Source organism: Haliotis rufescens, unplaced genomic scaffold, assembly GCF_023055435.1.
Source record: "Haliotis rufescens isolate VD_foot unplaced genomic scaffold, xgHalRufe1.0.p SCAF_11, whole genome shotgun sequence".
NCBI classification, from domain to species: Eukaryota; Metazoa; Mollusca; class Gastropoda; order Lepetellida; family Haliotidae; genus Haliotis; species Haliotis rufescens.
This window is the reverse complement of record NW_025963791.1, coordinates 36,224,031-36,238,421: the sequence shown is the minus strand read 5'-3', so window position 1 is coordinate 36,238,421 and position 14,391 is coordinate 36,224,031. Positions and strand designations below refer to the sequence as shown.

Below are 14,391 nucleotides of genomic sequence, written 5' to 3'. Positions count from 1 at the left end.
TAAGTCTTTATTGGTTCTCGCTATTGGTGAAATTGTGCCGTCTATGTACGACTATGATATTTTTAATATATCATAGTTCAAAAGACGTTCTCGTCAACTACGGACATACCCAATGTCGTATTCTCGTTATGAAAAACCTACCTCGCAGTCGTGAAATGGTATCAAGGACACTAAACTAATTAAATATTTTATCTGGGAGTGGTATAGCCGGAGTTGTACTGAGACATTTCAGAAATTAACATACTCTCGACTCACATTCACTTTCGACAACTTAGACAGTAGTTTCGTATGGTATGAAAGCAACTTCTAAATCTGTTTGAAAAATCGCAAAGAAAAGCTGTTTACATGTAACGCATTGCCATCTAATTTACATCATATCGTCAAACAAGACATTGTTTTCAGCTTTCATTAATCAATATCTTCTACGCAACATAACATCTACATGGGAGAAGTAAAATGATTACTTACTTATTCAGTTGTTAATCCGGCCCTCTCCAGAAACTTGACCAGTTTCTTAATCTACGATGAATGGCAACTTGAGCAGGCAGCTGGGCAAACACAGGAATGTGATGATTGTTGAAGCATACCAATCAGGGTATACTCTGCCGCTGAGGAGAACGTGTCATATAGCACCAATGACCTACCACGTGACATAGCGAGCAGTCACGTGATATGTTACGCGCGAGAAGTTAATTCCATGGTGTGAAATAGTCTTCATTCCAAACTGACGCCATCTTTCAGTGCTTTTATACAAACAACATTATATTTTATTCATTTAGTTTTTACTTACCTTTTTTAAATAAAATTCACTTTCTGTGAAGCAGACGTTAAATAAACGAAAGAAACAACTCATTTTAGTATCTGAAGTAATCCTTAACTTATTATCTTAAAACTCACCTCTAGTTTTTACATAATATTCAGTTAGATTATTTACCATATCTTGTTTTGTGTTTGTACCCGTCGGGCACATCCCATTTGTGAAGCCGATGTTGAATGATGATGTGACACTCCCACTCCAAATAAAGGGGATAATAGAATATAAATATTTCAGATAACACTTACTGTTACCTTTAATAAATCTTTTCCTTGTTGTTGTTTTTAATGAATAAAAATAGCTTTTTGGGGTGATTTTTTTGTATCTAAAGATAGTAACCCGGCATGATGAAAGGACAATGTATGAAACGATGAAACAGAAGCAACATATATAACGGAATACGGTTGGTCCTTATAGCCTTCTGTTCTATTTGTAGGAACAGACTAAGCAAGAATGCTTCGCTGTGAACTTAATTTTTTCAGTGAAACCCCTATCAAAATACTACCCTTGTTTCTCTTTTCAAAGATTCTAGTTTTCACCTGTTTTGTCTGGTTTAAATTTAACAGTTTTTATTCAGAAAGGCCATACGCCTTTCATACGACAATTCACTGCAATAATGATGAGAAAAACAGATTGAGTTATATCATTGTAGATACAATTACTGGTAGCTGCATATTATATTTTGGCACTATTTACCACGAAAAGACCAAATCATGAGCAAATTTAACTGAAATGTAAAGTGGCTACTCTTTATATTTATTTTCTTATCTTCCTTGTCTATAATCATATGACATTGCCTATGAAATTTGAATAAATAAACAAATATTTTGTTTTCCCATACCGACTGACGATTGTCGTAGAACAAAGATCGTTTCTACAATAGAGGGCCTCATTAGTAATATTTGAACTAATATATTATATTTTGTAAACGCTTTTGCTGGCTGTGACCTAGGCAAACCATGATGTTTTTAGAAGAATCTGCTTTGTTTAAATCACAATCACTGATCCAAACATGTGCGCCAATATGTTAATCCTTCAATAAGATTATCTTATCGTGAGAAGAAAGGTGCCGTTTATGAACTGTGCGTTGCGACTCAACGTTCAACTGAATTGTGAAAACATTTTAGTATTGGGCAGAGACGTCCACATTATACAAATTCTCACTTCCGTTTAAAAAATCCAAAATGCATATATACTTAGACGTCTGATGGCCAGTTACGTTTGAAACGCGTTGAAAAAAGGCTGTTCATTATCTTGGATCGACTTTTTGCAATGGAAGAGGCATCACTGCATGGAATTTGGTCAGAGTCAGGAGAAAGCTCAGGTAAGACCAAATATCTACATATTTATTTATGTAAAGACATCGGTTTATTTCTGTGTAAATCACCATATAGAGGAGATACATTATCGTTCGATATTATTATATTATGCAAAACATCACACATAAGATTATGAAATGTTTTCCCTTTCTGAGATATTGCTCATATCTGACAAATATACATACATTGTAAAGGAATCGTTTAGTGCCATATACATGAATATAGAAATGTAATGACTACTCTATTAACATAAGACGTTCGATATAGAGTTGTGAACGGACCTAACAATTTACATCTACCATCTTTTATTATCCCGTCGCAGAAAGCACACTTCGTTGTGAACTGCAGTGTTATAGTGAGAACCTTTGACACAGAAGAAAATTATTTCTAAAATATGTTCTAAAATAACGTATCGCTTTACCGTATGCATGTACATAGTATAACGTTAGTTGTTATCTATTAGATTTTTGATCCCCGTACATTGCTAAAACTGCACAATGCGACACCCGGGTATACGACTATTAAAAAACCTCCAATACAACAATGTTGATAAACAAAGATTATTTGTGATATCTACAAGCAGTGTCACAATAAAACTGAAGATTTTGATTTTGTATCGCCTATGAAAAGTAATTTATTCTGCAAACATGCAGTGCCACGGAAACTCTAACTATCTTTTATTAAGAAGCTGCATATGTGTTATTTCGTTTAAACAATTTGTAACTACAGTTTGAATCCCCTTTTTAACATGGACATATTATACACTTGATGAGATTGTTTGCGCGGCTCAGTTCTCAGTTCACATGTTTGACAAATGGCACTATAAAACGTTGGTAAAAATATCAAAAACAGCCTTTTTAATTTGGAATAGTATATGCCCAATGACGGTTTGGCAGAAACCACAAAAAAGTATAGATTGTCAATAACATGTCGCACATACCGGGCCCTAGTTCAAGATCAAAGATAATTGCCGCCTTGGAATGTCTAGCGGAATGATTGACACCTGTTATCACTGTAAATGTCTTGTCAAGGCTTGACTAACGATGACTCAACGCCAATTTAAAGAGGACATTACCACATGTTTATTGATAAACATTGAGAATAACCATAGACAGTATGGCGCCGCTTAATTTGACTGTCTGCCGCTTTCACACTGATTTGACAATATGCATAGGTAACACGCGTTACTGCCGCATGAGTTTGTTATTTTCTATGATGGGTAGTGATACGTGTGCGATTTATTTGCAATGAAACTTAGCCAATTCTCTATGACATCGGCATTTGTGCACGGGAACCACGGCGTGTATGTTTATTTCTCTCAAATCGTAAACGTAATTATTAATTACTACAGTCACCTACTACAATATTTTGGGTTATTTGTCATTTGGATATTTTCTTAATAACTTAAGACAAATAATTGATATATGAATGATTTATATTAATATGAATTCAGGCTCTTGAAATAGAGTTTATTAACATCATTCCTCTATTTGGCTGGCATTTTGAGTAGATTGTTCTGACTAAATCTAGTTCCACCATGCAAACTACATGTTTTCCTCTGAATTTATAATCAGTATCTCTTCAATTGTAATTATTCTACCTGCGTTTTATGTTATAAGAAAACCGAACAGTTATCATCATTCGATAGGACAAAGGCTTAACTATGCTTCTTACCCAAACTACCAAACTAAGTATTCATTTGTGTGTGACCATATCCCTACAAACACGCTAAAACCAAGCAATCCCATTTCACTTACATATTGTTTGAAACACATGCTAGTCAATCGCAAAATACTGATTCGCATTTTAGATTCAAGGTAAGCAATGCATTATATACTTACAACATATTTATCATGTTCAATTTAAGGATCCGAATACCAGATCGACGAGGAGGACAAGAGTGACACATCGTCGGAATTTGCCACCAATTACCAGGTATTAATTGAAATAGTGAATAGATTATTCACTGATTATCCGGGGAAGTTAACCATTTTTTATTTAAACAATATTTCATTCGGAAATAATATAACGATACAGAATAGGGAAAAGGTGAACCGAAAACTAAATATCTATACTAAGTCTAACATCTTTCCTCTTACAATAATGTACGCAGTAACTATATTCTAATGTAAATGAATAACATTTTGTAAAAAGGAAATACGGTGAGACAGTTAAGTAATGTTGTATCATTTATTTCGGTTTCTTCATGTCCCAGGAAACTAGACGCTGATCTCTTGTAATAGAGTAACATAAATGTTTTATTAGTAGACTGAATGTGTGTCTGTATGAACTGAATTGTATCATCATAGTGTTGACCCAAAAGGAATATCGCCAAGGTGAACGAGACAAAAATATTGAAAAAAATCATAGAGTAGGTTAGGAAAAAAAGTCATGGGAAAAAAATCATAAACAATAAAATCTGTATGCATATCAGTTTTATTCAAGTAACAACAAGTGATCTGAAGACTAAATAAATAAAGTCCTGTTCTGTTCTGAAGACGCCGTCATGATTAGTTGGCGCCAGCCTAGACTGTCCAATCAACGTGAATATACAAACCGTGATGATACTTGACCAGTTGATGGCACCTGTCAAACTCAAAGTGCCCCTGGTCCTCCACCCACCATGTGTAATACTTTAGCGCACTTGAACGTTTTATGTGCAGCTATATCACTGTTAGGCTGAGTGATGAGAGAATAAATTTGGTCGTTTTTGTTAACGATCGTTTTTATGTTCAACCTGGTAACCTTATAAGTGACTAACTGTTTTATCATGATGAAATGAAACATAAAAAAATAATCAGAGGGAATGACGGTCGCATTTTTCGCATACATGTCATGCTCGCATTAATTTCATGATTTACTCAAGATAGATTTGAGCAACGATCATGTTTGGGTAAGGGAGATAATTTTGTCTCCGCTTGCAATTGGTTTCAATCGGACGAGCAGCTCCGAGATCGCAGCTTGACTGTTCGGTACGGCCGAAACGCGGCATCCATGTTGTTCACGCTCCTTAGATCACGCGGCCTCATTGGCCTGACGAGACATAGCTCTACATGCCACTATCGCTTTGCTTCAGTTTCTGCCAGTCTATACCTTTCTTGAATCAATTAACGATTTCATTGTCAAAGTGGTCTGATTTCAGTAATGTTAATGAAATCGGTGTTGTAATATATTATAAACTTGAACATTGTGCACTATCTGTTATACATCTGTCAGTTATATATGTAATATTCATATTGTCAGGGATTGTTTTACTAAATGTGTTAACACTTATATCACCCGTTTACATCATCTGCTGCTAGTGTCGAAAACAAGTGTTTGACGAATTCAAGTTTTACCGCATAACCATATTGTGGAAACATTTTAATTTTGTATTTGGTCTCATCGTAGAGTCCAGTCAAGCGCAAGAACAAAATCTTGAGACAAAGGGAAGAAAATGGAAAAAAGAATAGATTAGGAAGCGGTCCAGTTGCCTCATCTACACCTATGACAAGAGTTTACGACTTTTCAGGTATTTCTTACCGAACTTTACAATAATGGTTCCTAATTAGTGGCCAGGTTGAACTGTTGAAATGTGTCTGTGATTGCAGAAAGTGTCTCTCATAACCTGTAATGGGTTGTTCATACATAATTGTTTTAAATAGATTTTATATTGTAAATATGAGGTGAGACTGTAATAAAATATCTGTCTGTAATTACGACAAGTAGGACTGACCGTTAGCTTTAGCAGTCCACGTGAAGCAAAAAAAGTATAACGTTTGTGACTCGCCTGCAGTCGCAGATGAATTTCTTTACCTTTTTAAATGTCCAGGGCTCAATCATCAAAGAAAAACATGAACTGTAAATTATTGTGCATGGCAAAATGTATATAAACTTTGCAAATGTATGCAGTCTAAAAACTATTATGTTTGAGCAATAAAGCACGTTCAAGATAACTGATTCATATATTTTCATCAACCCAAGCCCATTTCTTAAATTGTACTTTTCTATGCAGATGGAGAAGATGACGGTCAGGACTTACTGAGAAGAGCCTCAAGCTGTAGTATGTATTTTCATCAAACACAATTCTATGAGCAGGTTCATGAATTTTCTTGTCACATTCGTGTAGTTTAACATGTAATTTGCTTTCATTTCAATCAGAGATTATCGTAGGTATGCTTAGACACGCAGTTATTTTCAACATCTAAATGGATATTCATAAAGATAAATGAAATCCGTATCCATCGGCGATCAATGGTATGTAGTGCATCGATGTGTCTGCAATTTGCTTAGAAAATAGCACTCATACGGCATCTGATAAACAAATTAATGTTTCAGAGAAACAAGCTGCAATTCAAGCTGAGACTCCTCGTATGAGAAAAGGTATGTCACACAACGTATGAAATGATTTTTCGCATTGTATGAATAATCATACATTTATATGATTTTGGCACATCTTTAGCTGCCACAAGATACGCGGAATGACACAGGAGGAACATCTCCATTATTGATAAGGATTGCTTAATCGACATTAAAATGCCCTAGCTAATGATATTCAAACACTCATTCGTCAACACCAATTACATTCGACCAGCAACAAGATCATTTAATGTAACTATCCTTTTTATGTTTGCCGCTGAGGCTTGTCTTATATTCCAGCGGGATTTCAAATGACTGCAACCTAGTGCTTATAACACTTCAGATTGCAGTTGATGGCAAAATTAGCTTACTCTTTTTAATAAGAATATCAAGGAGGGGTAGTTCTGTTTGGCTCGAATATATTTTGAATTTGATATTTGAGTGCATATTTTGGAGAAGGTTGCACTTGAATTTTTCCCAGAACGTAAAACGGTCATCCAGGTGCTATGTAAGTATTTAATGTTTCTCTTAATTACAGGAAAGTCAATCCCCTATGCGGAATTTCTCCAACTCATGAGGGTCATGGAAGGACGACTTCACAGGGCCATTACAGATTTGAAGGGCGAAGTCGGCGACCTTAAAAAGGAAATTGGAAACTTAAACAGCGAGGTTAGAGACCTCAAGAGCAAACTTACTGAAAAGAATACACAGGTAAGTGATGATAGTCAACAGTGTATTCAGTTTAAAATGCATTCTCGATATGATTTATCGTGTTTCAAGGGGAAAATTATAGTTAAATATATATTTACGTGTCATTACAAGGAAACATTGATTTTAAAAATTGCATCCAGCCAGTGTTGGATCATGCGATATAACAGTAAGTGAACTAGTAGGGCATACCATGATACGTTTCACCGTCAATTTTCACTATATTTGTATTTCCAGGTTACCGCCCTAACTGCAAAAGTTACACGTTTGGACAACAGGGTCCAGGAACCAACACAAACTTCGACCAAATCCAGCAAAGTCAGTACAAACATAAGGGTAAGATCCCAGCAAAACATCAAAACGGCGGATATGTGGAAAACCGTGTTTAGCGACCGAGATTATACAGCGCGTTAAACGAGGGCAATCAACATAAACTATGTGTTGTTATTGGGAAGAAAAACACCATAACGATTGTTTTCCCGAAGTACTCGGCACTAATAAGCGGATTAAGGTTGAATTCAGATACTTTCGGCTTGAAAGCATTCACTTTCTTTATCTAAAATAATATTTGGCATGGGGGAGATTGCACTAGTGTAATGATAAAACACCACTTTGTTTACAATCAAGTTGTAAACAATCAAGTTGTAAACCAACGCATGGACCTGTTACTGTTGTGGTACGGTATATTGTAGACATGGAGCATAGAGTGTTTTTGTATGTTGGATGAGAGTGTTTGGATGAGAAAGTGTTTGTATGCGTGAACGTTGTGTTTGTGTCCAGAATGGTAAATGCGTATGAGTTTCGTATGTACCCCGGTATGCAAGTATGAAAGTAATTATGTCTTGAGTGTATGTGTGTGAACGTTACGTAAATTTGTGCATGGAGGTATCTGAGTGAGGTAGGTATGTTGTGGTGTGTCCACAGAGGTGGATGTGGGATGCAACTGTATTTTATTGTAATTTTTTAATTTTTTTTAAATGGCCAGGTGTATCTATTTTAAATAGCTTGGGTTCAGCAATCGCATTAATTTCACGATTTACAGTAATCGATGCGTTTCTCATAAGACAATATCAAGTTTCGATAGATTTATCTCACAGATAAAATCACCAATATTGATTCTTTCTATTGTCTGTTAACTATATTTTATCAATTTTCTTCCTTAGGCAGCATTGAAGGCAGCGATCGACCATGCTGAAACTGAGAAAGGGTGGACTATGGAGCCTATGTTCACGTAAGTATCGTAGTGTGCAGTGATCATTTTGGAAAGGACGATATGTTCATTCTGTTACAATCATTTAAATAATTCGAAAATATCATTTTTACCATACTTGACAACCATTTGTTTGGAGTCGACTTACACCAGGAAAACGCTGTGGCATTGTAAGCACTATTTCTGTTGATATGTGTATCTTTGCGTCTGTGAGACCGAGTATGTAACCTATATAATTATTTATCTCTTTTTAAACCCCTATAGGTTTGTCGCTGATAAAAGTTAATCAAAACTATCAAAAGTCATATGTAATTTATCTTTGTTTCACTTATACTTTTATTACAGTACTTTTTATTCAGATGAATAGATAGGCTTGTTTTAAAATCTTATCGCATTTTTAGTGTTCATTTTACCTCCATAATCAATGAACGAGTCGCAAAGTTTTGTGTGCCTCAAGTTTTTCTGATAAAATTGGAGGTACATCCGAAAAAGACTGTTACGCAATTTTGGCAAAAATAATATTTTCTTAATACCACCACGATTACTTCTCTTCCATGAATCCCGTTTCAGTAGAAAATAGTCATAAATAAAGTCTTAGGAATCTTTGTAATGGGAAATTATATGAGACAGTCACATAAATATATATCTTTTTGTTATTTTTGTACCAGAAAACTGTACCACCAATATATCTCAAATCTAAACGAATATGTCTTAATTATGCAGTGAAATTATACCTAATAATCTTGCTTCTTTTAGTTACTTCAAAATAAGTTAATAAGTTCATGCTGAAGTCGTTAAAGAAGATTATATGTAATAGTTATTGGCATATGTATATTTCTGGTCATATAATAAAAGTAAAACATTTGTTGCAGGTTGGAGTCCGCACAGAATCGACAAGTTGTCAAATACATCTGGGACTTTTCTAAGGTGATAGCTCCAAGCATGACAAAACAGGAATTTAAAGGTATTTTTATCATTTAAGTGTATTTCAAATGCATGTGTCCGTCATGTACATTTTTAAAACATTTCAATTCCATAAGTCAATGCAAAGGTACACATGCCTACTAGTGGAAAGATTTAAACCTTTTTTCAGTGTTTTGAAATGACTTATCTATGATGCGTAACATTCCCATTAGTCTGTCAGGAAAGAATTATATGCAGCATTCACAGGTAAACTAATGGTTAAAGACTTGCTGTACACTATTTGAAGATATGGAAAAAAGACCGGTATGTTGCAGTTCACATCCAAATAAGGAAAGAAACATTATGTTCCAGATGGTATGACCAGGATCATGTTAACGAAGAAAGAGAAGCTATCCCGAACACGTAACGGAAAAGAGAAAGAACACACGGACGCGTCCAGAAAGAATTCAAGGAAACTGACGGTAAGTTGAAAGATTTGTGTTGCTGGAGGGATTAAATACCCCCTTAGGATATAAAATTTGGATTATTGAAGATGAATTTTGAGTGAAGCTTAACTTGGGCAAAGTAAGGCCAATTGTTGGAAGTGTTTGAGGTGTGACTTTATATAGGCCTGTTGGCCATGGCCGCCGAGTTAAAAAAAAGAGAAATTTAGAATGAGGTGAGTGGCGCCTTATTAATATATAATTAAAAGGTGCCCAGTGGAGTAAGGTTATAGGGAGAGGTGGAATTTGGAATACATATGTTTTTTGCAGAATTAACAGCAGGATAGATTAGAATAGAGAATTTTATTAGGACAACCGGGGTGTATAAAAATTGGTAAATTGCCTGCTTTTAATATTTACCTATTTACCCTTATATAGTTTACACCCCGGGTAATTTTCTGTTGTTTATATTATGAGTGTATATATATACATAGTGCCCCAGGTAATTTTACAAGTATACACTACAATTCTAAGACGGAAAGGCCGTCATGTGTTGTCTAGACTGTCCAATCAACGTGAGTTAACAAACCGTGATCACTTGACTAGCATTGATTAGCTTGTCTATAATGCCCACCTTTGTAACATGTCAATATATTGCTTTGTCATTATATCATTGTAATTAGTTCTGAGAAAATGTTGTTATGAACAGTGGCACGACCATCACCCGACACCTGTATATATTCAATGTGTTACGTGACAGACTATTTCTATTATCCCCCAGTCTCTGTCTTGTTAGTTAACGCCAGAGTCGACACACGCGTAGCTCAGCTATTTTAGTCAGTCTTCTAATGACTGGGACAACACACACGACTTGTGTAACTTGTTTATAATTTCAATCACTGTTCAGAAAACATTTGTGGAGGTGTAATAAACCACAGGCGCGAAAGAGATTTTTTTTTAACCTTTAATATGAAAGTATATATTTTACAAGAGCTTTTTGCCAGTCTAGCTACCACTCGCTCGTCTTCTACATAAGAGTAAAAGTGGGGCACATCTCTGCCGGTATTCTTCCATGTATTCGCATAACAGCTTCGAAATAATATTTTGGGCGTCCATTGATGCACATATGCATCGGAGAGTCAACTAGGACATTGGCAAATGAATTCATGTAAATGCAATATCATCATACAACGTGTTTAGAAAATAATAAGAAGAAGAAGATTCCAAGCGATGCTCCCGAGTGCTTTGCCGGTACTGACGTCAGTGGTTAGGGCTTGTGGTTTTGCACATTAGTAGATAATAGAATCCAGTCAATATATATAATATCGTTTTTTAAGTCTTTCACAGTATTTCAACCTGTGAAATAAACTCATCATAATACTTATTAAGAGGTGTGTCGCTAATCACCTCGGGATATCTTTGATATTCCATGTATAACTTTGCTCTGACTTATTGAATTTCCTATTTACCTGGCTTGAATCAATTCATATACAGAAGAGTAAAACGACTGAACCTGCATACATTTTAAGCGGTCATTGATCAAAGGATATTATGAGGCGTACTCCTTTTTGTTTGTCAACATCACGCCTCGAAACATTTTATAAAGTAAACCGTGACTGTTCTGTTGTTAAAATTAGGTATTACTGAAACGGATTTTTGAGCAGTTGTCAATATATGAAATAATAGGTCATGTGTATCCATTAATGCCCATCCGACGGATATGTTTCAATTACCAAGCCTAGTAAGGCAAGGTTGCCTGTTGTCCTCAATACTATTTTGTGTTGAGCAATACGATTTAGCAACAAAATTTAAAAAATCATTGGCTTGCTATTATATGCGTATGAATTTCTCTTTTAACAGCAGGGTTTTGCCCGGTCTCAGTAATATTGAATTGTATAAACGTTGTTAGGTAAGGTTTAAATCTTACCATTTCTTGGTAGTTATTATTGTCGTTGCAAGAAATTAATAGTTTCTTTTAAATGTTACTTGACGAATTTACATTGCACCCTCAATGTAAATGTGTTGTCAATATATTCAAATAGTTGAAATCATTTCCTAAATAACTAATGTTACACAAATAACACTTTCCGCCATAAAAAGGTACATAACGCCATCTTTCTACCTTTATAGAAACCCTGAGCGTCACCCAATGACCCTAATAAATCTGTCACCCGCGGCCGCATGTATATGCACATAGAAAATTGGTTAGAGGTAGATATGCCACAAATACAATTACAGAAACTCTCAGAATATGATAAATTAGGAAGCATTTGTTTTTAATGATTTAAAGAATGGTTTATCTCAAATAAAGAAGGCCAACAGACAATGCCTATATGAAGTTCCCTCCAGACAAATTCCTTCCACATAATTTACTATTGCATCTCAGAGGACTGTACCTTGGGTACTGAAACAGATAATGAACATTACCCTGATAAAAGTAACCACAACTAGAAGATAAATTATGAGGAGCAAATCTATCAAATTTGTAGCCATTTATTTCACTACGTTCTTATCTAAATGTACTATGTACTATCCAATTCTTTCCGTTACCAAATATTCTATATTGATGAGTTACATTACTATCGATCCGGACTTTCGTTGTCAAACATGTTAAATCGACACAAATTAGCCTCGAGCAGATCACCACTCAGCTGCCCAGCCATTCCACAGAGATTTTTCTTAAATTGTTCTGATAAACAAAACCAGAAAATCGGAATCGTAACTGACATATCTCCCTTACTTGCGATATGTTCCAATGTTGTTAGAAATGTCGTGTCATTTTAAAACGTATATAAATCCAATCATACCTTCAGATCATTGTTGTAACATGTCTTTTGGTAGTATATTTATCTATACTACGAAATGTTTCATGTTTCATACTCTGTGGGGAGTGACTAATATTCACACCAAGTACCAGAAAGATAGTTAGGAATGTAACGATGCGTATAACTATAGTTGCTGCAATTGCTTCTCTGAAATGAGAATAAAATGTTTCATGTTTGTTATTCCTGCATTAAAACGTCTTAAATAACTCCTGCTTGTACGCAGTGAGTTTTACTTTAGGAGTTCAACTGCAAATAATATGTACTATGAGTTGTAAGTTAATGTTACTGAAACTTGAAGATTATCTGTAGACTTCTTTTTATAGATTTAGATATATATTTCTTCCCATTTACAGAATTTCGATTTATAGTGACTCTAAACACAACATGCTCAGGACAAACTATTCTACTGAAGTAATGGGCACATTTCTGTTTTGTCTTCGTTTTATTTCGTGTTTAAGAAAGGTGGGTGTTATAAAGTGAACGGTTTTGCTTTCAGAAAAGCAGAAACCGTGTAACTGGCATTGAAAAATCCGAACTACCTCATCACACAAGGACCAAGTACATTCGAGTAATGAAAAAAACGCAGCTCATGTCGTCAGAAGAGAGTTCGGTCGACGAGGATGGCAACCGGGTCTTCAATGTGAGAAGGAGGGACTGGGAGAGTCATGAAATGAGGGCCGCTAAAAAAGTGGCCGACGAGACATTTAGTAAAACAACCAAGACAGCAGCGTCCATCGTACCACGGACGAGACGAATTACAGGCGTCTCGTCATTTGCACCACCTCCTGCCTGGTTGCAGAAAGAAGACAGCTGGGTCAGCTCAGCACTGACATACCATGGAGTAGTTTAGAATCATCATCATTCATATCCTCATCAGAACATGCTTACTTACTTACTAAAAGGGGTGTTTTTATAGGTTAGGAATTTTAGGGTTTATTGGCAGCTTGTTTTTTGTCCTTTTTTTTAAATGCGGCCAAGTAGGCCTGGTTTGATTAGATATATGCTTAGTGCTTCAAAGGTTTAAAGTCATGTAGGGGGTTCAGTACAGTCATGTGATTGTTGCAATTTAGTGAGGATTGGAGTGTTGTTTGGTCTGTGTTGCTGGTAATGTGTTCCATAAAGTATTGAATAGGGCGCTCTAAATGTAAATGTCACACGGGAATAATACGTGTTCGGGCGTTTCTTTTTAAGTTGCAGTGGGGGTATTTACCGGTTTGGTGGTTTTTTTAATTAGGTGTAGGTGAGAGCTTAACTTAGTGTGGCCTGTTTGTAGTTTGGTTATTACTCTGTCAATGTTTTTGGTTTTATGATGGATATGTTTTTTTGAGTGGCGTTTTAGTTTGCAATCATATTTCTGATTGTTATTTTGCCGCTATTTTCCTTTGAGATACTTTTAATTTCTTTTTTTTTATTTTGGTAGGTTGATGCTTGGGATGCTTACTTCTTCTAATTTTAGTGCTGATTTGGCTGCTTTGTCTACATGTTCGTTGCCAAACACCCCAACGTGGGCAGGGATCCAAACTATTTCTATGTCTTTACCTAGTTTACGTAGATTGTTGGCGCTTTTATCTGTTGTATTAGTTTGGGGCGTTTTTTGTGGTTTTGTTTTTATGGCCTGGAGCCCACTTAATGAGCCGGGATGCGCATGAATCACGGTCGTCAAAACGAATATATTTACCAATTATATGAAGTCAATTAGCCAGTTCAAGAGACAATACCCTGGTGTAATTACGTCGCATGCCTCTGGTTCACGGTTCGTCTGATCTCCCGTCATAAAACCACGATGTTTATTTACCTGGAGCCCCAGACAGCGCTGACTTCCCTGTGTGCA

At 35.7% G+C, this 14,391-nt stretch overlaps 1 protein-coding gene and 1 long non-coding RNA gene across 2 annotated transcripts; both read left to right on the top strand.

Moving 5' to 3' along the window:
• Window positions 1-2,455: 2,455 nt before the first annotated feature.
• Window positions 2,456-6,491, top strand: LOC125378026. The gene is made up of 4 exons (XR_007219986.1): window positions 2,456-4,068; window positions 5,524-5,644; window positions 6,128-6,175; window positions 6,451-6,491. It is a non-coding gene; the product is annotated as an uncharacterized LOC125378026 (long non-coding RNA).
• Window positions 6,492-7,013: 522 nt separating this feature from the next.
• LOC124145159 lies at window positions 7,014-14,025 on the top strand. Its single transcript, XM_046514847.2, has 6 exons — window positions 7,014-7,182; window positions 7,417-7,515; window positions 8,343-8,410; window positions 9,262-9,353; window positions 9,665-9,774; window positions 13,057-14,025. The coding sequence occupies exons 1-6, from the start codon at window positions 7,045-7,047 to the stop codon at window positions 13,408-13,410; spliced, it is 861 nt and encodes a 286-aa protein (XP_046370803.2). The 5' UTR covers window positions 7,014-7,044; the 3' UTR covers window positions 13,411-14,025.
• Window positions 14,026-14,391: the final 366 nt, after the last annotated feature.

Excerpts from the sequence above, each read along its gene's own strand:
- LOC124145159 (XM_046514847.2), top strand. The coding sequence starts at position 7,045 with ATGAGGGTCATGGAAGGACGACTTCACAGGGCCATTACAGATTTGAAG. Across the intron at positions 7,516-8,342 it reads AAGTCAGTACAAACATAAGG|GCAGCATTGAAGGCAGCGAT; the intron begins GTAAGATCCCAG and ends TTTCTTCCTTAG. Across the intron at positions 9,354-9,664 it reads GACAAAACAGGAATTTAAAG|ATGGTATGACCAGGATCATG; the intron begins GTATTTTTATCA and ends ATTATGTTCCAG.